The sequence below is a fragment of the Hylobates moloch genome, unplaced genomic scaffold (assembly GCF_009828535.3).
Source record: "Hylobates moloch isolate HMO894 unplaced genomic scaffold, HMol_V3 SCAFFOLD_6, whole genome shotgun sequence".
Lineage (NCBI taxonomy): Eukaryota > Metazoa > Chordata > Mammalia > Primates > Hylobatidae > Hylobates > Hylobates moloch.
Window position 1 is genome coordinate 112,119,116 of NW_026652281.1, and position 25,546 is coordinate 112,144,661.

The following is a 25,546-nucleotide window of genomic DNA, read 5'->3' on the forward strand; positions in this document are numbered from 1 at the left end:
GAGTGCAGTGGTGCGATTTCGGCTCACTGCAAGCTCCACCTCCCAGGTTCATGCCATTCTCCTGCCTCAGCCTCCCGAGTAGGTGGCACTACAGGTGCCCACCACCATGCCCGGCTAATTTTTTGTATTTTTAGTAGAGACAGGGTTTCACTGTGTTAGCCAGGATTGTCTTGATTTCCTGACTTCGTGATCCACCTGCCTCGGCCTCCCAAAGTGCTGAGATTACAGACGTGAGCCAACATGCCTGGCCCCCTGGCCTCAATTTTTAAAAATATATTTGGCCAGGTATTTTGTGTATCTTAGTGGTTCGGAAGCACAAAGTTGAAGCCTATGGTCATTTTTTAATATGAAGTAGAATTTTTTAATAATTTTATAATGATAACAATACCAAGGAGCTTAAATTCAATTTTTAAAAGGATTGCTAAAACAAAACTAACTAAACTTTGGTAATCTTTGCAATACCTCTCACCTCATAAGACTCTGAAAGCCAACAAATAAGGATTATCAGCAGATTAGGGAAGAAAACCTCCAACAGGACTTTTCTGAGGCAGCTGATTGGCAATAATGAACAGCCCCAGTGAATTGCAAAGCATCACAAGTTATTTTGACACTAGGGAACTCTGGTAAGGGGCTTCTCTTGGGGTGGTTTTAAAACCAGTGCTTCAGTTTGCTTTAGGAGAAAAGAATGGGTAGAAAACTGGTGAAATGTGCTAATTCAAAACTGAAAGATTGTGAGAAATTTAAGAAAGAGCTAATCAGACTGGGCAATTGGTTTGCCCAATAGTAGCTGACGAAGATATGGCGAAATGAATTTAAACTTAGGTGTAGAGGAATTCGGAAACAAGTAGTATCTCTTCAGGGAAAAGATTTTCATAGCTAGTGATCACCTTGGCCAGAATGTCTTTTTGGTATACATCAGCTGTGTGAACTCTATCTAGTTAGAGAAGTTTCACTAAAAATGAAACAGAAATGAAGGGCCCTTTGGTAAAATTGTGTGTAGAGGTTTTTTTGTGGATGTAAACCCTGCCACCTGGAGAAGAGTGGATTTATATTAGTATACTCCTATCTAAGAGGAGTTTTCCTAGCCTGGGAATTCAGTAGAAATTTACTGATGTATTTTAAGTCCTAATTCTGCAAAAGAAAGTTGTTTTGCACCTTGCTTTTTCATTTAACAGTATATGTTGAAGATGGTACCATGTCATTAGCTAAAGAGTTGCCATATTTTTTCAATTGGCTGTGTAGGCTATTATGGCAATTGCCAAGAATAGTGACTTGAAACTTTTTTTTTTAAAGGCTCTAAAATGCTACAGTATGAAAACAGCTTTTGAAAGCAGTGTTTAGAAGTGAGCATGCTATCTCACAGGTGTTGACCTGTTCAGTGACATTTAAAAAATATACTTATTACCATGAACTAAGGGGGACTCATTTCATCTGGGGCCTGGAAGAGCAAGCAGCTTTTTCAGTAGCTTGTGGATGTTGTCTTCAGTGCCTGGAGAAGCCAGTTTTTTTTTTTTTTTTTTGAGACGGAGTCTTGCTCTGTCCCCCAGGCTGGAGTGCAGTGGCGCATCTCGGCTCACTGCAAGCTCCGCCTCCCGGGTTCACGCCATTCTCCTGCCTCAGCCTCCCGAGTAGCTGGGACTACAGGCGCCCGCCAACATGCCCGGCTAATTTTTTTGTATTTTTAGTAGAGACGGGGTTTCACCATGTTAGCCAGGATGGTCTCGATCTCCTGACCTCGTGATCCGCCCGCCTTGGCCTCCCAAAGTGCTGGGATTACAGGCTTGAGCCACCGCGCCCGGCCGAGAAGCCAGTTTTAATTTCATAGTTGGATATTCTTGGCCTGAGTTATTGGAAATGTTGAGCTCTGTGGCGGATCAAGTAGATGGCAGGTAGACTAGTGGCTTAGGATTGGTGGGAGTTGTGTCTGCCCCCAGACACACAAGGGACTGCACAGGGAATGGTCCTCAAGCAGGCCTTTAGCCCCACTTCCTCAGGGAGACATGAGTCACCTGCTTGGCTGAGATGCTCGCTGACAGATTGCCAGTTCTGCAAGGAAATCTTCCCGTGCCGACACCCACTCAGAGAAACAGTGCTAAAGATGTTTCTGGTTTTCTGAGCCTTGTAAAGGTGAATTTCTTTGGCCTTCAAATTGGTCTTCTGCTAGGTTTGGAAAGGAATTCTTCCTTTCCAGGCCACAGACACTATAATATCAAAGTGTTGTTGATGATGATAATAATCACTAGCATTAACTGAGTTCTTAATAGAGTGCCAGGCATACTGTAAAGTATATTACATGAATTAGCTCCTTTTACGTATGGGGAAACTGAAACTCGTTTCAAAAGTTAAGTAACTTTTCTGAGGTCATATAGCTAGTGAATAGCAGAGCTAGGAACTGAACTCAGTTGACCAGTGTGCTCAAAATATGTCTGACAGTCCAGAGAAAAAAAGAATACATCAAATACATCTTTGGTTGGATCTGTTCCTCACAATTTAGTTGAGAATATTCTTGTGTTGCCTACAATTAAAATCTGACGTTTCCTTTGTGGCGGCTAGAACAGTTAACAGTGTTTTCCACGTGAAAGTCTTGGTGAGACATGTAATCATGTTCTGTGGCAAAGAATGCCTTTCTTTATTAGTGCACTAGACAGTGTTTGTGTGATTGATAAGTCACCAACACCAGGGGAAGGTCCTGTCCTGTGACATATGCGTGCTTGGCAATGATCTTGCCTTGCATTTTGGTTAATAATTTTCATTATTTTTAATTAAAGTTGAAGAAGTGCAGACTCTAGCTGAAATTAAGGTAGGTTGTGTTGCCGGAATCTGGTAATTACTTTAATTGATCACAAGATAGTTTCCTTGATCACCAATTAGAGTAAATTGCTGATCATGTTTCAAGACGTGAAGAAATGCCCAAACTGATTTATGTAATAGTGTTTTCATTTCTAATCAGACATAAATATCATTTCCTTCCATAGCAATTGTGTTTTATAAAAGAAGGGTTATAGGCCTGCAAACATAATGGTGATTCATAAACAATAGACATGTAATTCATTGAATCAGTAAAGGAAGTATTTAGAGGCTTAATGGAGATTGTACTGGGGAAATGACTTTGGAGTAGCTCGTGCTCATTTTCTTAGTGGGAGATACGTTCTTTTTTAGTGCATAATTAAAATAGTCTATAATCAAAATGTAAAAGGCAGCTGATTTAAAGAATATATCAAAGAGAATTGCTCTGAGTAACGAAAGATTCGTATTGTAAATATGTGCTAGAAGTCATAGAACTTTAATAAAATCATACATGTTATTTGACTGAAGCTGTATTTCAAATTCAGGGTGCTGTTAAACATTTCACAGTTTGATGGAGGATTTTTGTCTTGGTTTTGTGCATCTGATAGTCTTTCATAGTTTCATGGAATAAAATGAAACTAAAGGAACTTTAAGAAAAATTAAAGTTCCCAAAGAATACTTGATTTGGGGTTCATGGAAAAATCTTTAATTGCTGATGGTTTGGAGATTTCCAAATGACAAACTTCATTGGCCCAATTTACTGTGATTGTATTGCTTACGTTCCTTAAAATGGTAGAGTAACTTAAAAAGTCATACTTCATCATACATTCATTGACTTGTTCATAAAATGTTTGTAATTTGCAATAGAGGAAAGACTGAAGCTATTATCAGCCATTATATGTTATTTGTTGGCCATATGTTTGTTTGAAATGGCCGTGGCTCAACAGAACATGGCTCATAGACAAACTATGCTGTAAATTGGCACTAAAAACCTACCTAAACAGGTAGGCATATGTTAAGAAGTTAACATGAGCCAAAATATTTTAATATGAACCAGGTTATGTACATTAAAGGATTCCAGCTCCCTTTACAGTGGGAACTTCATTTGCATGTTGTTCATTTTTTCCCCAACTAATTTTTAAAAAAAGATCAGGTATACACATGGTACAAATTCAAAAGTTACCAAAGAATGTAGGAAGTCTTCCTGTTTGTGATTCTCAACCATCCAGTTCCCACTCTCCACTCTCCTCATCATTTGCCATTGCTCCCATCATTCTTGTATATCCTTCCAGAGATATTAATGCATACACAAGCATATAATTTCTTTCCTTTTTATATGCTTCATGAACTATTGTTATGCATATATTTTTTTTCATTTAGTAATGTATCTTAGAGGTACTTCCATGTCAGAGGATAAATGGTTTCCTAGTTCTGCTTAATGGCTGCATAGTATTCCAGTGTGTAAATGTACCATAATCTTTCTAATCAGTTCCCTATTGATGGAGATTTTGCTGTTTCAAGTCTATAGCTATTACAGGCAGTGCTGCAATGACCTTTCTTGTAATTTATGAGTATGTCTGCAGGACAAATTCCTAGAAGTAGAATTGTTTGGTCTAAAGGCATGGACATTTTCAGTTTTGACAGATATTGTCAGATTGCCTTCCATGATGATTATATCAACTTATATTTACCAGCAGCGTATGAGAATACCTTTTCTTCTATATCCTCACCAACAGAATATTAGCAAATATTTTGATCTTTTTCAAGCTAATAGGTTTAACTTAGTTTTTAATTTGTACTTACCATGATTGAGATTGAGCAGTTTTTATGTTTCAGAACCATTTGAATTTCTTTTCTGTTATCTATTATGTCCTTTGCTCATTTAAAAAATGGTGGTTGGTTTCCTTATTAATATGTAGGAGCTTTTTATATGCTAAGGAAGTATATGGTGCAAATAAAATTTGTTGTTTATCTTTTGATTTTGTTTGTTGGATTTTATTACCAAACAGAAAAAAATTTTTTTGCCTGTCTTCTTCCTGCAGTACAGAAAATAAATTTTAATATAGTAAGATTTATCTATTTCTTAGTAGTAGTTTTTTAAAGTTTTTGGGAAATAGAATTTATAAATTTCTTGTTAAGTTACTCTTAGATTGTTTTTCGGTGCCATTTTAAATGGTATCTTTTCTTCGGTATATTTTCTAATTGGTTATTGTTTGTATGAGAAGCTGTTGACTTTTTTTTTTTGGTCTTATTCTTGACTTTAATGGGAATTCTAGCGTTTCCCTATAAAGAGTGATGCTAACAAAAATGATGCTGCCTTTGGACTGAGAATATATTCTATCATATTAAGGAAGGGTGCATCTATTCCTATCTATCAGCATTCCAGAGAATGTTGTCAGTACTATTTCTACTTTTTGGAATTGATTGAGATTTTCTTTGTGGACTAATATATGTTTAATTTCTGTGAATGTTTGATGAGCGCTTTAAAAGTGTTATTCTCAGTTTTTAAAGTATAGCAATTAGCTCTACCTTTAAAATTATGTTTGTTTGTTTAATCTGTCATGGGTTAAGAGATGTCAGTTAGGCTAAGTGCAGTGGCGCATGCCTGTAATCCTGCCACTTACAGGTTTAGAGGCTGAGGTGGGAAGATTACTTGAGGCCAGGAGTTCAAGACCAGGCTGGGCAACATAACAAGACCCCATTTCTACAAAAATTAAAAAAAACTAGCCAGGCATAATGGCACTTGCCTGTAGTCCTAGCTACTTGGGAGGCTGAGATAGGATGGATCCCTTGAGCCCAGGAGTTCAAGGTTGCAGTAAGCTATATTCGTGCGACTGCATTCCAACTTGGGAGACAGAGCGAGACCCTGTCTCTTAAAAAAAAAAAAAGAAGTGAATTAAAGTCTCCAACTATAAATGTTTCTTTCTATTTATTCCTATATTTCCTACATGGGCTTATTCAATGCCATGTTATTATTTGTAGTGTAGATATTTGTAATTATTTAATCTTCATTGGTGGATGCAAATTTATAAATGCAAATTATCCGCTTCAGGACTTTTAATGTTTTGCCCTAAATTAGCCTGTTCAATATAATTTATTAACAAGTTTTTTTTTTGCCTTTGCCTATGTGCTTTTATTTTTAATGATTGAATTTTGCTTTGTGATCCAGTGTGAAAGTTTTCTCTTTATTTTGATTGGTTGGATTTATGTTCTTTATATTTATTGATTGGACAGATGAGTTTAGTCTTATAAAACATAGCAGAACCAAAATACTTTTTTCTTCCTTATTTTAAATTATGATATGGACTGTGTTTTCTTTGTTTCATTTTAATTGTTTTTCTTAACTGGGAATGTTTATATTTTTATTTTGATTCTTGTGGATACTATTATAACTATATATAGGTATATAATTTGATAGTACCTTATAGATAATATAGTATATCATATACATATATAATACCTATATATAGTATTATATACATATATATGTACTGTTATACCTATATGTAGTATCTACAAGATCCTATAAAATTATATACCTATAATTTTACATAGAAAATGTAGTCTTCTATTTCTGGCTGGGCATTGTGGCTCACACCTGTAATCGCAGTACTTTGGAAGGCCGAGGCAGGTAGATCACTTGAGGTCAGGAGTTGAAGACCAGCTGGGCCAACATGGCGAAATCCTGTCTCTACTAAAAATACAAAAACAAAAATTAGCCAGGTGTGGTGGCACGCGCCTATAATCCTAGCTACTCGGGAGGCTGAGGCAGGAGAATTGCTTGAACCTGTGAGGCAGAGGTTGCAGTGAGCTGAGATTGTGCCACTGCACTCCAGCCTGGGTGACAGAGTGACACTCCATCTTAATAACAGCAACAAAAAAAGAAAATATAGTCTTCTATTTCTTTATATAGCATTTGTGGTCCCCCCAGAAAGCAATATTGAAATAATATTTTCTCCTACATTTTGTTCACTATTTAATTTTAGTTTATATTATTTTTCAGGCCTAGTGCTTATGTTTAATTAATGAATTAATCAGATACAGAGTCTTGCTCTGTCACCCAGGTTGGCGTGCAGTGGAATATGATGATAGCTCACTGCAGCCTCAGATTACTGGGCTCGACGGATCCCCCAACCTCAACCTCCCGAGTAGCTAGGACTACAGGTGCATGCCACCATGCCCAGCTAATTAAAAAATTTTTTTTTGTAGAGATAGGGTCTCACTATGTTTCCCAAGCTGGTCTTGAGCTTCTAGCCTCAAGCAATTCTTCGACCTTGGATTCCCAAAGTGCTGGGATTACAGGCGTGAACCACTGTGCCCAGCCTTAGTACTTAAGTTTTACACATTTAAGTATACTTATGTCTCTAACTTGATCTTTCATCTTTCAAAGATTTTTTTTACTTTTATATACCTTCCTCATCTTGTCCTTTCTCTTTTAAACTCCTTTAATAGTTTATAACATTTGCATTCTATTCTGTAACTGTAATTCCCACAGTTGTTGTAAATGTATTCCTAGAACTGAATGAATATATTGCTTACTGCTAATACCTTTGGTATAGTTTCTCCATTCATCTCTTAGTTATAGTTCATCCTTTAATAGTTTCCTCAAGAAGGATGAGTGATAATTATTCCCTGAGTTATTGTACTTCTAAAATGTCTGTCTTTTGCATTTATTTTTGAACAGTAGCTTAGCTGGGTATAAAATTCCTGGTTTTCGACTTTCATTTCTTAAAGTTTTTGTAGGTATTGCCCCTCTGACTTCTGATGTTGAATGTTGGTATGTGAATGTTTGAAGTCAGGAGAATCTTTTTTTTTTTTTTTTTTTTTTGAGACGGGGTTTTGCTCTGTCACCCAGGCTGGAGTGCAGGGTGCAATCTTGGCTCACTGCAACCTCTGCCTCCTGGGTTCAAGTGATTCTCCTGCCTCAGCCTCCTGAGTAGCTGGGAGTACAGGTGCACACTGCCATATCCAGCTAATTTTTGTATTTTTAGTAGAGATGGGGTTTTGCCATGTTGGCCAGGCTGGTCTCTAACTCCTGACCTCAAGTGATCTGCCTGCCTCGGCTTCCCAAAGTGCTGGGATTCCAGGCGTGAGCCTGTAATCCTTATAGATGAATTGATCTTTTTGATTAGATGCCAAAAGGATTTTTTAATCTTCCGAGTTTAACTTTGCTACAGTATATATGTATATGATTGAATTCTTACGATTTATAGATTTAAACCCTTTATTTTTGGAAAACATTTTTAAAAAAAATTTTTATCCCCAAGTATTCTGAGTCATAGAAAGTTTTCTTAAATTACACTCTAATTTTGGGGGTTTTGTATTTTTGTTCAGTTAAGTAACAACAATGGTTTTTTTTTTTTTTTTTTTTGAGACGGAGTCTTGCTCTGTCGCCAGGCTGGAGTGCAGTGGCGTGATCTTGGCTCACTGCAACCTCTGCCTCCTGGGTTCAAGTGATTCTCCTGCCTCAGCCTCCCGAGTAGCTGGGACTACAGGCATACGCCACCATGCGCAGCCAATTTTTGTATTTTTAGTAGAAATGGGGTTTCACCATGTTGGCCAGGATGATCTCGATCTCTTGACCTCAGGTGATCTGCCCGCCTCAGCCTCCGAAAGTGCTGGGATAACAGGCATGAGCCACCATGCCCGGCCAACAATGATCTTTATGTTAGATCTCCTTTGTTTGTCCTTACATTTATTCTTTTCTAGTTCTTCTAAACTCTCGTTGATTTCTATTTCATATCCCATTTTCTGGATCCTGTCATCTTGGGTCTCTTACTGGGTTGTTAGTGGTGTCTATTCTGCTTCTGGCTGTTTCTAGCTTTCCTGACTTTTAGTTAGCTCAAAGCCTTCAGATTCCAGCTGGAATCCCGTAAGCAAGTAGCTAAGACTGTAAAAAGAAATCTTTGAAAGAAGGAGCAGATGCTTTTCACCATCTGCTAAGTCAGCTGTTTGGCATTCTATCTTCTTCATTGTATTCCAGACAATCAAACTTTCAGTTTGAGTTTCGCCTTTTTTCTCTCTTATTCAGTCATCTGAATTCCTTGGAGTAGTTCTTTGAGTGTATATTTTAAAAGAAGTTTTTAATTCGTGGATTTAAAAATACATATTTTGGGGATTGGTTGGTTCTGTTATATGGAAGAAGGATTATGGAATTGTCTTTTTGCTTCCAAAGCAGATTATTATTTTCCCCAAGGAAGAATTAAGAATAAATCCTGTGTAAATGGTTTATCAGGCTTTGTAGTATTTTATTAAATGCGAATATTATGTGACAGTTGAAGGGAAATATGCAAAGCTGAGGAAAATACAAATTTAAGGGTGTTTTGATGTGTCATAAAAGTTTTTTAATTGTATGTAGATATGGTAGATGCTTTTTCTTTGATTAGTATGCCTCTTAGGCTGTAGCTGTGTTTCCTTTCAAGCCTTATATCTGTGATGGAATAGGTTTTGCCGATCATCCACTTGATCCACTTGGCTAATGGGAAATGGCAAGCAATTGTAGGCATCACTTTAGACATTTTAGAATGACATGGTTCAAAGAAATTGTGGCCACAGGGTGTAAGAACTTGGGCAGTGACTGTGCACTCATAATTTCTTGCCATTAAGCTGCTTTCCCCAGTCAGTGTGCATCAGGATGTTACTCCACAGTGTATTATCTGTTTGTTTGCTCTACATGTGCGAGTCTCTATTCATGACAACTGGAAAAAGGAAAGAGCCATTCTTCTGGGAGACAGCAACTAGAATCTTAGATTCTCAAGCCCATGGAGAGCTTTTCATCACTGATTGTGTTTTGTAAGGTTTACCTTGTGTAGTTTGGTCAGAAGCGGTAGTGACAGCAGTATGTGCCATTATCGATCTCTTATTCTGTACCAAGTGCTGCGCTAAGTACCTTTATGTACCTTATCTTATTGTTTGTTAGAATGTAATCACATGACTTTTAAAATTATTATCCCCATTTTACTGATAAGAAAACTGAGAGGGCCAGGCATGGTGGCTCACGCCTATATTCCCAGCACTTTGGGAGGCTGAGGCAGGTGGATCACGAGGTCAGGAGTTCAAGACCAGCCTGGCCAAGATAGTGAAACCCTGTCTCTACTAAAACTACAAAAATTAGCCAGGCGTGGTGGCAGGTGCCTGTAATCCTAGCTGCTCAGGATGCTGAGGAGAATTGCTTGAACCCGGGAGGCAAAGGCTGCCGTGAGCCGAGATTGTCCCACTGCACTCCAGCCTGGGCAGCAGAGTGAGACTCCGTCTCAAAAAGAAAAAAGAAAACTGAGACTCATAGTTAAATTGCATGATAATTAAGTGGTAGAATCAGGATTTGAATCCAGGACTCCCTGGCTCAAAAGGCCATGCCCTTAACAATTGCATTGCTGTCTATCAGTCACGTTGATTAGCGTTGTACATCTTCTAATACCAAACAAGAATAAGGCATTATAGGCAGAGTAGAAATTCTCCTTATACGTAGTTTAATGTGGGTTAACTCTATGTTTGAATAATTAGAACAGACTTTCATGGCTGGGCATGGTGGCATGCGCCTGTAGTCCCAGCTACTTGGGAGGCTGAGGCAGGAGGATCCCTTGAGTGATCCCTTGAGCCCAGGAGGTTGAGGCTGCATTGAGCTATGATTGTGCCTTTGAACAGCCCCTGCATTCCACCAGCCTGGGCAACATAGTGAGACCCTGTCTCTATAAAAACAGAAACCAGGCTTTTGTCCCTTCCCTTCACATAATCTAGAGAATCAGATTATGAGATGAGAAAGGCTGGGAAAGTGAATATTGTTTTTCCACAGATAATTCCATATGTGGTTAAATGGATTTTGCTTGAACTTTCTCCCTTTTCCTATAGGGAAAACCTTCAGGCCTTAAATGTCAACGTGGAAATCTTTATCCCAAATAAAATTGGCTCCGAGAGAGGTACCACAGTGAATGATATAGAATTGTTTAAAATGGCATCTTCTGTATTTCTCACTGCTAACTAGGAAATACACACTTAGGTCATTTGGTGATCCCAAAAACATAGCTCAACTAACATCATATTGGTTTTTCTGGATAGGGGTAATGAAGTTAAATATTTGTTTACGTGGGTGTAACGGGTACTGCCCTGTGAATTCCACTCTAACTTTGTAATTCATGTGCCATTACCCTAAGAGTCTTACCAAGTATTTCTGCATTCTGGAACAACAGAGACAGACTCTCCTATTGTCTGCAGTTACCTTCATAAAAAATTGAAAACAAACAAAAAAAATGAGTTTTTTCCCTCTTCTTAAGACAAGTTTGCCTTCTGCTTAACAAAATTGTTTCCACTTCCCGTGCGGTGTAAAGACAGAGCCCTGTCAGTCCACACTTAGTCGTGTGACTGGTTTGCAGCCCTCTGCTCATTTCCTGGCTTGCCTTCTGCCCTGAGGTGGGTGCACTGTCACCTTGAAATGGCAGTGCAGGGCAGTAGCAGGAAGCACCCAAGCAGGCAAGCTGGGCTTCTGTTTCACTCTAGGTGCCAATAGTCTTCGATTTGTTCCTGTCCTGCCTGGGAGGTGAAATGAAGAAGTTGTTCATTTCTGCTGGTGCTTTTGCTTAAGACACCCTCAGGAGACCTTTTTCCATAGTCTTGTGGGTTGCCTTAGTTAGCAACCCAATCACTAAAAACAAAAGGAACAGAGCTGCAAGAAAAGTGGCTCCTAATATTTGGAGCTGGGTAGTGAGACCCAGAGCACTGGGTTGAAGGGAAATTATTCCCGTGCTATTTATTGTAGAGTCTCGTCCTGAGGACAATTAAATAGTCCAGACGGGTCACTGGGTGAGACCAATTTCCTGGTTTGTTTACTCGAGCCTGATAGTTTTTCACCATCCAGCAGTAGGTCACAGTCCTGCTGCACTGTGACCCCAGAGGCCTGCAGAGAGCAGTCCTTTCATATTTGATTTCCACAGGCTTCCCTAAGGATCCTTGCATGTCTTTATTTGGTTGGATTGCTCTGTTGTGTCTCTCAGGCTCAGGGTAGAGGACAATGTCAGTAATTACTCTTGACTTCATCTTATGCAGGCATTTGGCTTTATGTCCCAAGTTGCCCTACAAGCAGAGAAGATGAATCATCACCCAGAATGGTTCAATGTATACAACAAGGTAACTAAACTGCCTTATTTGGGAATCACCTTAATTATGGAGTTTAAGAAACTTCTTTTTTTCTTGTCATCTTGTGCAGCTAAATGTCATTGTGCTTAAGAAAGTCTTATCCTTTCTCTCAGAATTCCTGCGTATTATTGCAAATTAGTAACACATTTTCAGGTCTGCTGCTAAGAACAGTGTATAAGCTCTTTATTTTCATGCTTGTCTTTCTACCGAAGCTAATATGAGAAAGTTGGGCCAAATGAGGCTCCTGAATTAAACTGGAGTATCAGCCATGCAGATACGTTTCAAAACTTAAGGTAAATTACTGAAAGAAATGGTAGCAAATCAGATAGATATGGCCTCATTTTATCTCTTTGAAATATTTTTACTCAAGAACTGTGCTTTGAAAACGATTGAATTTTGTATTCCATGTAGGAACTGACCTTATTTAAGACAAAGGACAGACTAAAAAGTTTTGAGGGGGCGCAGTAAGAAGAACCTTGTTCCTCCCAAAGTGTCCTTGCCTTTACGGTCATGCCATTTGAAATGTCTTATCATCTAGATTTCTATGAAGTCTTCTCTATGAAAATGTTTGAAAAAAGAGAATTTCGCAATACTCATGTGACTTAATAGAATAACTCAGAGCACCTTGGTACCAGGCTAAACTTTTCTTTGCTAGTTGCTTCTCTTTGCTCGTAATTTTGCTTTTACTTTATAATCAATTCATCAAGAAACAGCATTCCATCCTTTACCCCATTTCCCCAATTTAGAAATGTGCTTTTTTTTTTTTTTTGAGTTGGAGTCTGGCTTGTTGCCCAGGCTGGAGTGCAGTGGTGCGATCTCAGCTCACTGCATTCTCCACCTACCGGCTTCAAGCGATTCTCCTGCCTCAGCCTCCTGAGTAGCTGGGATCACAGGCGTGCAGGGTAACTTTTATATTTTTAGTAGATACGGGGTTTTACCATGTTGGCCAGGCTGGTCTCAAACTCCTGAACTCAGGTGATCCGCCTGCCTCGGCCTCCCAAAGTGCTGGGATTAGAGGTGTGAGCCACGACGCCCAGCCAAAATGTGCTTTTTAAACGTTGCTGCTAAGATATTACATTTGATAGCTTGATTTTTCTCAGTGGCCTGAAAATAGTTGATGTAATTAAAGTAATGAGAGTTCAAGTGGAAACTCAGTCTCTCTTTTTATTTAAAGAAACAAGATTTGAGATTCTGGCAGCTGCATTGCTTCTTCATGGAAGAGAACTTTTTATTTCAAGGTAGCTGTTGAGCCCGGTCTGATGTAGACTATGCCCCTGGAGTTTGCTGGGTTTTGGAAATGTTTTGCTTATTCATAATGTAGTATTTTCTAAATCATTTAATCTCCCTAATTCTCAAATATGAATGTTGAATAATAGACTGATTTTTGAACTGCCAAAGGAAAATAACCATGATTTGCTGCTCAGGGTTTTGAAAACTGCTTTTCTTTTTCTTAGGTCCAGATAACTCTCACCTCACATGACTGTGGCGAACTGACCAAAAAAGATGTGAAGCTGGCCAAGTTTATTGAAAAAGCAGCTGCTTCTGTGTGATTTCTTCCAAAATACATGTAAAATCTTGTACACATCTTAGCTGCAATGTATGTTGAAGGAAATTTATGTGGACAAATAGAGTTGTTCTTTTTTTTTTTTTTTTAAGACTGAGTCTTGCTCTGTCGCCCAGGCTGGAGTGCAGTGGCATGATCTCGGCTCACTGTAACCTCCGCCTCCCAGGTTCAGGCAATTCTCCTGCCTCAGCCTCCTGAGTAGCTGGGATTACAAGCACGTGTCACCACGCCTGGCTAATTTTTGTATTTTTAGTATAGACGGGGTTTCGCCATGTTGGTCAGGCTGGTCTCGAACTCCTGACCTCGTGATCTGCCTGCCTCAGCCTCCCAAAGTGCTGGGATTACAGGCATGAGCCACCACACCTGGCTGTTGAGTTGTTCTTAAGCCATCATATCTAGAAGCAAAGAAAAAAGAAAAATAACAATTTAAGTTGTGTAAATTTAGTTTGCCTTTATATATTACATTTGGTAAAATCAGTGCTTAAATACGCAGTGATTTAAACTTGAACCTGAGGTATTTTTCATGCTAATCATATACCTAAGATAAACCAACCCAGTTACTTATATTAATAATATTCAGAAAGAGAAGTGGCTTTTTATTTTTAATTTTTTGAGACGGAGTCTGGCTCCGTCACCAGGCTGGAGTGCAGTGGCGCGATCTTGGCTCACTGCAACCTCTGCCTCCCAGGTTCAAACGATTCTCCTGCCACAGCCTCTCGAGTAGCTGGGACTATAAGCACGTGCCACCACGCCCGGATAATTTTTGTATTTTTAGTAGAGATGGGGTTTCACTATGTTGGCCGGGATGGTCTCGATCTACTGACCTTGTGATCCACCTGCCTCCGCCTCCCAAAGTGTTGGGATCACAGGCGTGAGCCACCGTGCTTGGCCAGAAGTGGCATTCTTAAATTCAAGAAATTGGGATGGGGAGTATTCACACATTTTATAACCCAGAAATTCAAGCAATTTTGGTTACTACAAATGCATTGTGTTGGAGAATAGTTGTAAGGTGGAAAAAGAATTAGGAACTCGCCAGATAGTGAGTTTTAACTTTAAATAACAATTCTTCTTTTGTTTTGTTTTGTTTGAGACAGGGTCTCGCTCTGCTGCCCAGGCTGGAGTGCAGTGGCAGGATCACGGTTCATTGCAGCCTTAACCTCCTGGGCTCAAGCAGTTCTCCCTCCTCAGCCTCCAGAGTAGCTGGGACTATAGGCAAGTGCCACCACGCCTGACTAATTTGTAAATTTTTTGTAGAGATGAGGTCTCCCATCTTGCCAGGCTGACCTTGAACTCTTGGGCTCAATCAAGCCTCCCACCTCTGCCTCCCAAAGTCCAAGGATTACAGGTGTGAACCATTGCACCCAGCCAGTATAACAGTTTGTGTGTGTGTGTGTGTGTGTGTGTGTGTGTTTGTTTTTTTTGACACGGGGTCTCATTCTGTTGCCCAGGCAGGAGTGCAGTGGTGCGACCATGGCTCACTGTAGTCTTGACTTCTCAGGCTCACATGATCCTCTCACCTCAGCCTCCTGAGTAGCTGCAGCTACAGGCATGCATCACCACACCTGGCGTATTTTTACAACTTTTTTGTGGAGACAGGATCTTACTATGTTGCCATGGCTGGTCTAGAACTTCTGGGCTCGAGTGATCCCCCTGCCTTGGCCTCTCAAAATGTTGGGATTACAGGTGTGAGCCACTGTCTCATAACAATTATTTAAAAATTTTTATTTATTTATTTTTAATAATTATATAAGATGGAGTCTCACTATGTTGCCCAGGCTGGTCTTGAATGCCTGGGCTCAAATGATCTTCCTGCCTTGACCTCCCAAAGTGCTGGGATTACAGGCGTGAGCCACTGCGCCTGGCCTATGACAATTCTTATGAAGCTAAAGTTGATTTGGATTTTAGCTGCTGTTACTACTTAAATAATTAATTAGATTAAACAAGTCACAAAAATTGGATGAGCTATCTTGGTGTGTTTTCTTTACTTTTCTCTTTCAACAGAGAGTTGAAGGAGAGGACAAGTGTCTTGTCCGTGGCTTCCAGGAATGTGTGGCAATACAAGATTTACTGTTACAGCAGCCAACTCACTAAGTCATTATTTGACTTACTGAGTTAAGGAGGAACTAAGGGTCATTTTCCACCCCGTCATTTGCATGTTTTGACTCCTGAACTGAGGGTCTACAGCCACTGAAGCTAGAAGGGTGTTATTCAGTAGTGAGCTCTACTTACTCCATGTGTCACTGACAGATGTAAAAAGGAATATCAAGTAATCTATTATTTAAAAATTGTAATAAGAGTGTTCTTTGAAGGAGTTCAGGAATATACTACTAATGAGATTATGATGCAGATATATCCATCCATGAAGCATTTGTTAGTCCCTTGAAGCATCATGGTAGTGGAATTTAACACGGATCATCTTTGTAAACCCACCTCTCTTTAGGGGCCAGAGAAATCATTGTTTGTTACAACAAGCAAACCTTCCCCTCTCCATGTCACCCTTGCCCCAAACCTGAGAAACATATGGGAACATGGCACAGAGGCTGAGCTCTCTGAAGCCAGTTCCTGGCTGGTTTTGCTGGCCAGGGAGAGGCAGGTGTGGTCAGTTGCCCTGTGGACATGTGGTGTGCAGGGAGAGAAGAGGGAAAAGAGCCACTCAGGCTCTCTGGCTGCCAGGGGATCCAGACTCTTAGCACTAGAACTTCTGTTTCTTAGAATTCTTTCAAAGGAAAAGACAAAGCTGTATGTTTTTATAAGCTGTTTCCTATAGTGTAGATTTGGGACTTTTATACACTTTATTACCAAATAGTTTTAGTTAAGTGCTTCAATTTTCAACATTAATTTTTTAAAAATTTTCTTTTGAGAATCATCACCTGGATTTACATGAATTTTTTAAACATGAAAAAATTTAAACATATTCAAAAGTACATGAATAGTACATTGAAGCCTTATATATGGATCACCCAGATATAAAAATTACCAAGATTTTGTCCCAGTTGCTTCATTTTCCCTGTTTCCTTCTTTGCTAAAGTATTTGAAAGCAAATCCCAGATAGCTTATCATTTCACCCCTATATCCTTTAGTAAGTGTCTATGGAAAATATGGCCATTTTCTTGTATAAACCACAGTACCTTTTTTTTCTTTTTCTTTTTTTGAAACGGAGTCTCACACTGTCGCCCAGGCTGGAGTGCAATGGCATGATCTTGGCTCACTGCAACCTCTGCCTCCCAGATTCAGGCGATTCTCCTGCCTCAGCCCCCCAGGTAGCTGGGATTACAGGTGTGCGCCACCATGCCCAGCTAATTTTTTTTTATATCTTTATTAGAGATGGGGTTTCACCATGTTGGCCAGGCTGGTCTCGAGCTCCTGACCTCGTGATCCACCCACTTAGGCCTCCCAAAGTGCTGGGATTATAGGCTAAGCCACAGCGCCCAGCCCACAGTACCATTTTTATACCTAACAAAGTGATTCCTTGGTATACTTAATACCTAGGCAAAATCAAATTGTCCTGAAGGTCATGAATGTCCTTGGACAGTAATTTGGTTCTAATCCAGGATCTATATGAAGCCCACCGATCGCATCTGGTTGTTGTGTCTCTTTAGTCTCTCAATCTGGAGCAAGCTCCCCTCCCTTCCTCATTTCCCCATGTTATTGATTTATTGTAAAAACTGGGTCAGTTGTGCTGTAGAATATTCTGCCTTCTGGATTTGTTTGTTTCTTCCTGTGGTGTCATTTAACTTGTTTTAGTATACCCTAAACGGAACCCTTTTCCTCTGTTTTGAGTGGAAGTCTGAGAGGCTAAACTTGATGGCTGTGTTAACATGTGTCACATGTAGCACAGTGGAGAAAGCAGGATATGGCTCATAATTACAGTGGTGAAGACCTGAGAATGAAGTTGCTAGTTATCACCTACATTAGGGTTTGACATAGGTCTATGTTATGAGTCGCTGCATCTGCTGGAACTCACAGACTTTACTATAGAGAATCAAAGATCCCGTATCTGAAGTCTATGGAAATGCTCATGGTGGTAAATTCCGACAGAATGAAACACCAAACTTGCTTCAAGTAACTCACGTTTCAACTTAAAAGAGACATTGTCAAAGTTGGACGCCCCCAGGTTCCTGTCTGTTCCAAATCTTTGCATGATGACAGTGGTTTCTCTGATGTGGTAAGCTTTGGCTTCCCTCTATTTTCTTTCTGAAAGATCACTGGAGTAGAGAGGAGTTAGACATGACCTATGACCTCTTGCATGACCTCCACAGATAGCAAACCGGGCCGACATGGTTGACGATGTCCTTTTCTACAATGAAGTTAATGAAAGTTCTGAAAATAATGATTACTTTCTGACATCGATAGAATTTAGGAAACCTTTGGATAAATAGCTGAAGCATGGCTGTGTATGTTTTTGCTATAGACAAAAAGCAGCAGCATGTACATTGTATTTGGACGCAAGCCTGCCTCCGTTAATATAGTGAACTATTGAACCACTAGGGTTAGTAGAGAGCGATCTGTACACTTTCTGATTCAGCATTCAGAAACATTCTAGTTGGACTCTGTAGCTTTCAGTTTTGTAAAGTTATCAGCACAGCATCGGGAAGTGTAATAGGGTTTGGCCATCGTATGTGAGCTTTGTGTTTCAATGCCAGTTACTCAGTACTAGTAAATTAATGACACTGTCCAGAGGACTTCAGGGTCACCAAGCTGCTGCGCCTGCCATTGGCTGACTCTCCCTGGCTATCTGTGGCTGAGATGGTGCTGCTCAGGTCACACAGAGCATGAGCTGCTGCTGAAAGGGCACAGGAGATGGCCCTTGGGCTTCTCATCCCAGGATGCCTGCCCTGCCCACCAATCCATGAGAAGATATGTATGATTTCAGTAGGCCCTGGATCAGCTTGTCACCTCTGGTTTGCTGTTGCTTTCTACTCACTCAGCTGGAGTTTCATTTCCAGACTAAAGTCTTCATCATTGGCTTCAGAAACAGCATTCATCTGTGGCTGTGCTGATGTAGTACACCAAGAACAACTGGGCTCTTCTCTGTCACTTTCAGTGGGCTACCTTCCCTCACCTCTCCAAGCAGCATGAAAGAATTCTTTACATTTTTAATCTCTTTTTTGTTTTTCTCTGAAAGTATGCTTTGGTGCTTAAAGAGAGAAGTCACAAAAGTGTACTACTGAGGTTCCTGGAGATGAAATCCTGTTGTCCCTAGCTACGTGAATGAGCACAGGGATCCCTGATGCCATTATTTTGTATATTCATATGGCACACACTTACTGAGGGCCTTCTGTGTGCCCTAGGGGATTGAGCACAGTGACATATCAGGGCAGGTAGAAACAGATGGAGAGCTGATGCAGGCTCTCTTAGAGCAGCTGCCCCAGGAGGCCCCTGTGGATGGATGTTGAGCAGGAACCCTGAGACATTAGGGGCATATAACTAAAGGATATAGCAGGAGTTATAGGAAGAGCTGATCCCTGAGGGAAACAATGTAGAGGGAGAAGATGGGGCTAAAGTTTGAATTGTGGGGACATTAATCACAGTGATTCTTAAAACTTTGCTGTTGATGATTTTAAATGGAGAAAATGAGTACATAAGCTGTTATTTCCCAGTTCAGTATATTGGTTGCCCACAAGAGTATTTTCCTACCACGAATGGTCATATATACTTGTTGTAGAATACCAGGGACAGCAGAGATGGTGGGGTGGTTACTTCCTTTTCTTACAGCCCAAGAACTTTGGTGTCCAGGAAATTGACCAATTTAGCCACTGAAATTTAATACAACACAGGGTTACCCAGATCCCACTGTCCTGATTTGCCCTGAAAGCCAAAGAAGTTAGGAGAAGGTGAGTGGGGAGAATATATTAATCCTGAGAGTTGAACAGAGCAAAAATCCCTATTACTTTTGTACTTAAAACATCTCTGCCTCATGTGCTCACTCTTTATATTCTATTTAGGTGGTTTATATGTGCACATCCCATCCTGTGCCTGCAGTTAGCCAACTCAGGGTTTATATTGCCTCCTTTCTTTTTTTCTTTTTTTTTAAGAGATGGGGTCTCATTCTGTCATGCAGACTGGAGTGCAGTGGTGTGATCACAGCTCATTGTAACCTCCAACTCCTGGACTCAAGTGATCCTCCCACCTTGGCCTCTCTGGTAGCTGGGACTGCAGGTGCATGCCACCACACCTACCTAATTTTTTTTATTTTTATTTTTTGTAGAGACAGTCTCACTATGTTGCCCAGGCTGGTCTTGAACTCCTGGGCTCAAGTTATCCTGCTGCCTCAGCCTCCCATGGGTAATTTTTATTTCCTTTTTATTTTTGGAGGTGGAGTTTTGCTCTTGTCACCCAGGCTGGAGTGCAATGGCACGATCTCAGCTCACTGCAGTCTCCACCTCCTGGGTTCAAGTGATTCTCCAACCTCAGCCTCCTGAGTAGCTGAGATTACAGGCACCTGCCACCATGCGTGGCTAATTTTTGTATTTTGTTTAGTAAGAGACGGGGGGTTTCACCATGTTGGCCAGACTAGTCTTGAACTCCTGACCTCAAGCGATCTGCCTGCCTTGGCCTTCCAAAGTGCTGAGATTAAAGGTGTGAGCCACTGTGCCTCACCGCTGATTTTTATTTCTTATTTTTTTTAGAGATGGGGGTCTCACTATGTTGCCCAGGCTGATCTCAAACTCCTGGCCTCAAGTGATCCTCCCACCTTAGCCTCCCCAGTTGCTGGGATTGTAAGTGTGAGCCACTATCCCTACCTCACTATTACCTTCTTTGCTTCTCTTTTTTTCTTTTGTTCTAAGTCAAACCCATCGCAATCTTTTCTTGTCCTTCCAGGTGTTTCCAGTGCTGTGCCCTGGATGTGCTCTCTTTCTCTTAGAGCCCAGAGAACTTGCTTTTCCCCCTTATATGACCCTTAACTTTTTCTAACACATTATTAAGGGCCTGTGTCTATCAGCTGGGGGCACTTCTTGAAGGGAGGGCCTTTGTGTGGTCTATTTCTAGTGACTTCCAGCTTTGCAAGTTTTCTTTTTTGTAGAAACAAAAAGAGTTTGCAAGTTTACAAAACTTGCAAACCCAGAGCCTCATGATTGCTGGGTGCCCATAGCCTTTTTGCTGAATGGAGGCACTCAGTCTCCTTGGGAAGACAGAATCCATGATAGACCCACTTGGGAGCTCCCCACTTCAGGGGCCTGCACACTGGTAATGCAACAGAATGCCGAAGAGTGACCTCATAAAGCAAGGATTCCCTTCGTGGCCCCTTCTCTGCTGCCTCTCAGAAGCCAGATGCTAAGGAAAATCCCTAAGCAGAGATTTTCTGTTGGATGCTAAAAGCAAGGAATAAAAGTTGAAAATTTGGAAAATGTCTCAACGCCGTCACCAGCGCCACTCGAGAGTCATTTCTAGTTCACCAGTTGATACTACATCGGTGGGATTTTGCCTAACATTCAAGAAATTTAAGTAAATATTATCTATCTCCATTGCCTGTTAAGAAATGTGCTAGTGGAAGTGTAAGGGCAGGGTGTCAGTGTTCTCTCAGCCTCTTCCCTCAGATACTCGTCTGCTTTCCAAAATATGTTGCATGTCCTTGACAATCTGGTTTCTATGATTGGTGAGGCTGGCATACTGTTATGTGCCCTGTAGACTTGAATGACCAGTTTGACTCAGTTTTGTCCTTTTCTATTAATGACTGTTAGATAATCTGAAGGCTTTTTTTTAAATAATAGATCCCATCTTAAATCAGATAATGAAAATTACATATCTTGATATATTAGAAAAGTATATACATTCTGGCTGGGCGTGGTGGCTCACACCTGTAATCCCCCAACTTTGGGAGGCTGGGGCGGATCACTTGAGGTCAGGAGTTTGAGACCAGCTTGGCCAACGTGGCGAAACCCCATCTCTACTAAAAATACACAGATTAGCCTGGAGTGATGGTGTGCACCTGTTGTCCTAGCTACTCGGGATGCTGAGGCAGGAGAATCCCTTGAACCTGGGCGGCGGAAGTTGCAGTGAGCCAAGATTGTACCACTGCACTCCAGCCTGGGTGACAGAACAAGACTCTGTCTCAGAAAAAAAAAAAAAAAAAAAAGAAAGAAAAAGAAAAGTATATACTATTTTTTTTTAACTATTATGAGAATGTGTTCATTTCGTTTGTAACATATAATGGGAAACAGTAATACATACTCTTTGAGAAAACTTGCAAAGCACAGATAAATGGAAATAAACAGGAAAAAGAATCACCTATAACCTCACTATCCATAGACAGACACTGTTAAAATTTTGGCATATTTCCTGCTGATTTTTTCTACCTGCTGATTTTTGCACAAGTGAGATAATTTTGAACAGAGAATTTTGTATCTTTGGTTTTTGTGTTTTGCTGCACACAAAAACAGACCAAGATATAAAAATGGATCATAAACATTTTTCTAAATCCTGAAAAATGCATAGACATGTTTTAGTGCCTGTATTTCACGAGATGGACATGCCATAATTTACTTACACAGTCCTTTTTGTTAGATGTTTAAATTGTTTTCAAGCTTCTCAGTGCTGGAAAAAATACTGAGATAGACGTTTTTAGTTGAAGTTATTTCATTTCAGGTTATATTCTCTTGGGTCAGAGAATGAATGGTTCTCAGGCTTTTCAAAAGAGCTGGTCAGTTTTTATGCCTCTGGCAGTTTTTGAGAGTGCTCAATCATACTACACTGTTGTTGCCAGCATTAGATCTTACCATGTTTAAGTCTTTGCTAATTTTATAAACAAAAATAATGGTTTTACTTTGCATCTCCCTGATTACTATTGCTGTAGAACATATTTGGAGAAGTTTGTTTGTCTTTGGTATTTATTTCATGAATAGATTGTGCGCCCATTTTCTCTTGGAGTATTCAGTTTTTTATTGTTGATGTGAGCATGTGTATGGGTGATTATATTTGATGATTATCAGTTTTGCTTAGTAGACTGGCAATATTTAGTCTTGCTTTCACTGTGTTCCCAGTGCCTACTAGATTGCTTGATATGTAGTTGCCACTCAATAAAGATTTGTTGAGTAAATGAAGATGACACTTTGTTTTGCTGGAGAAGGAGTGGTGACCATTCTTTTTCAGAGGTCCAGGGAGAGGGAGCTAAGTAACTGAGTGGGGACAGAGTATCCGTGATCATCATATGTATGTCGGTGGTCATTTATTCAACATCTCATTGCTATTTAAAAGTATATGTCGGCCGGGCACGGTGGCTCACGCTTGTAATCCCAGCACTTTGGGAGGCCGAGGCGGGTGGATCACGAGGTCAGGAGATCAAGACCACGGTGAAACCCCGTCTCTACTAAAAATACAAAAAAAAATTAGCCGGGCGTGGTGGCGGGCGCCTGTAGTCCCAGCTACTCGGAGAGGCTGAGGCAGGAGAATGGCGTGAACCTGGGAGGCGGAGCTTGCAGTGAGCCGAGATTGCGCCACTGCACTCCAGCCTGGGTGACAGAGTGAGACTCCGTCTCAAAAAAAAAAAAAAAAAAGTATATGTAAATGTATATTCCCACAAGAGAGAAAGCAGAGGCTTGTCCCTACAAAAAGGTATGTATTATGTGGGGATCTAGCTCTATTGTGCCGTAACCATACTTCACATTCAACTTTTTGACAGGAGGAACGATGATGAGTGTCGGGCATTTGTGAAGAGAGTCATAATGAGCCATTTCTTTAAGATAATTATGATTAGCACTGTCACATCGAATGCCTTTTTTATGGCCTTGTGGACCAGTTATGACATAAGATACCGCTTGTTCAGACTTCTTGAGGTAAGCAGACAAAATGGGTCCATTTTCTTCTTTTTTCAAACATGCTTTATTTCTGGAAACATTATGAGATTTTTTTTTTTTTTTTTTCCGAGACAGAATCTCACTCTGTCAGGCTGGAGTGCAGTGGCATGATCTCAGCTCACTGCAACCTCCATCTCCACCTCCCGGGTTCAAGCAATTCCTCTGCCTTAGCCTCCCGAATAGCTGGGATTACAGGCGCCTGCCACCACACCCAGCTAATTTTGTATTTTTGGTGGAGACAGGATTTCACCATGTTGGCCAGGTTGGTCTTGATCTCTTGACCTCGTGATCCACCCGCCTCAGCCTCCCAGGAAGTGCTGGGATGACAGGCGTGAGCCACCGTGCCCAGCCCATTATAAGATTTTTAAGGTATTTTGCTTCAAGAAATTTTCTGTAGAATTCTAAAAATACTCTAAAATCTGGGAAGAGGGTGGCAAGAGCAGCAGTGGTGACATGGTGGATTTTTTTTTTTTTTTTTTTTTTTGAGACGGAGTCTCTCCCTGTTGCCCAAGCTGGAGTGAAATGGTGCTATCTTGGCTCACTGCAGGCTCTGCCTCCCAGGTTCAAGTGATTCTCCTGCCTCAGCTGACCTGAGTAGCTGGGATCACAGGCACACACCATCATGCTTGGGTAATTTTTGTGTTTTTAGTAGAGACGGGGTCTTGCCATGTTGGCCAGGATGGTCTTGAACTCCTGACCTCAAGTGATCTGCCTGCCTCGGGCTCCCAAAGTGCTGGGATTACGGGCATGAGCCACCGCGCCTGGCCGGTGACATGGTTTTTAAGTCTCCTTGAATCTCCTCTCAAGAACCCAGCAAGCCTGGGCAACAAAGTGGGACTCCCATCTCTTTCTCTCTCTTTTTTTTTTTTTTTTTTTGAGATGGAGTCTCGCTCTGTCACCCAGGCTGGAGTGCAGTGGTGCAATCTCCGCTCACTGCAAGCTCCGCCTCCCGGGTTCACGCCACTCTCCTGCCTCAGCCTCCCGAGTAGCTGGGATTACAGGTGCCCACCACAACGCCCGGCTAATTTTTTGTGTTTTTAGTAGAGACGGGGTTTCACCCTGTTAGCCAGGATGGTCTTTATCTCCTGACCTCGTGATCCGCCCTCCTCGGCCTCCCAGAGTGCTGGGATTACAGGTGTTAGCCACTGCGCCCGGCCCCTCCCATCTCTATTTAAAAAAAAAAGTTGGGCATGGTGGTGCATACCCTGAGTCCCAGCTACTCTAGAGGTTGAGGTGGGAGAATTGCTTGAGCCTGGGAGTTCGAGGCTGCAGTGAGCTGTGATTGCACCACTGCACCCTGGGCAACAGAGTGAGACCTTGTCCCAAACAACCAACAAAAAAACCCAGAGCAACTAGGGCGCAAAGCCAAGAACCCATAGGCAGCATTTACAACAAAACTGGTTAGTTTCCTTACTACAAGCCACAAGAACTGAATAGTATTAGCTTCTGTGGGGGAAGAAACAGAGGGAAGCCATTATTTATTTATTAGAAAGTGTGATGGGCTGATGTGAGAACAGCATTTGATATCAGGAACGGTATTGTCTAATCCAATACTGGGCTAGATCAAGAGGTTCCTGGTAATTTTTGAAGGGGCTAGAGCAGCAAATGGTATGAACTTTCAAAGCTGACCAGCTAGAGGTCTTTTTAAAGACAGGATCCCACAGTTAGGATAAATATTGGAAATGGAGTAAAAATTGAGCAGGTTAGAGACATAGAGATGAAGGAAGAGAAGGTTCAGATAAAATTGGAGGAGAAACCAGGATACCTCAAAAATCAAGCTACTGCATTTTTATTTTTTATTTTTTTTATTTTTATTTTTTATTTTTTATTTTTTTATTATTATACTTTAGGGTTTTAGGGTACATGTGCACAATGTGCAGGTTTGTTACATATGTATCCGTGTGCCATGTTGATTTCCTGCACCCGTTAACTCGTCATTTAGCATTAGGTGTATCTCCTAATGCTGTCCCTCCCCCCTCCTGCCACCCCACAACAGTCCCCAGAGTGTGATGTTCCCCTTCCTGTGTCCATGAGTTCTCATTGTTCAATTCCCACCTATGAGTGAGAACATGCGGTGTTTGGTTTTTTGTCCTTGCGATAGTTTACTGAGAATGATGTTTTCCAGTTTCATCCATGTCCCTACAAAGGACACGAACTCATCCTTTTTTATGGCTGCATAGTATTCCATGGTGTATATGTGCCACATTTTCTTAATCCAGTCTATTGTTGTTGGACATTTGGGTTGGTTCCAACTCTTTGCTATTGTGAATAG

General features: G+C 40.9%; 2 protein-coding genes across 2 annotated transcripts in view; both read left to right on the forward strand.

The window, feature by feature from the left end:
- The window catches only part of PCBD2 (pterin-4 alpha-carbinolamine dehydratase 2), a 51,063-nt gene extending 36,402 nt beyond the window's left edge, over positions 1-14,661 (forward strand). The window contains exons 3-5 of the mRNA XM_032157950.2: positions 11,827-11,907; positions 13,371-13,483; positions 14,575-14,661. Of these exons, the coding sequence (XP_032013841.1) occupies positions 11,827-11,907; positions 13,371-13,466 (177 nt within the window). The 3' untranslated portion in view covers positions 13,467-13,483; positions 14,575-14,661. The remainder of the gene's footprint in view (positions 1-11,826; positions 11,908-13,370; positions 13,484-14,574) is intronic.
- A 6,121-nt stretch (positions 14,662-20,782) lies between these two features.
- CATSPER3 (cation channel sperm associated 3) overlaps positions 20,783-25,546 on the forward strand; it is a 51,061-nt gene continuing 46,297 nt past the window's right edge. The window contains exons 1-2 of the mRNA XM_032157951.2: positions 20,783-20,926; positions 23,100-23,253. Coding sequence (XP_032013842.1) covers positions 20,829-20,926; positions 23,100-23,253 — 252 coding nt within the window. The 5' untranslated portion in view covers positions 20,783-20,828. The remainder of the gene's footprint in view (positions 20,927-23,099; positions 23,254-25,546) is intronic.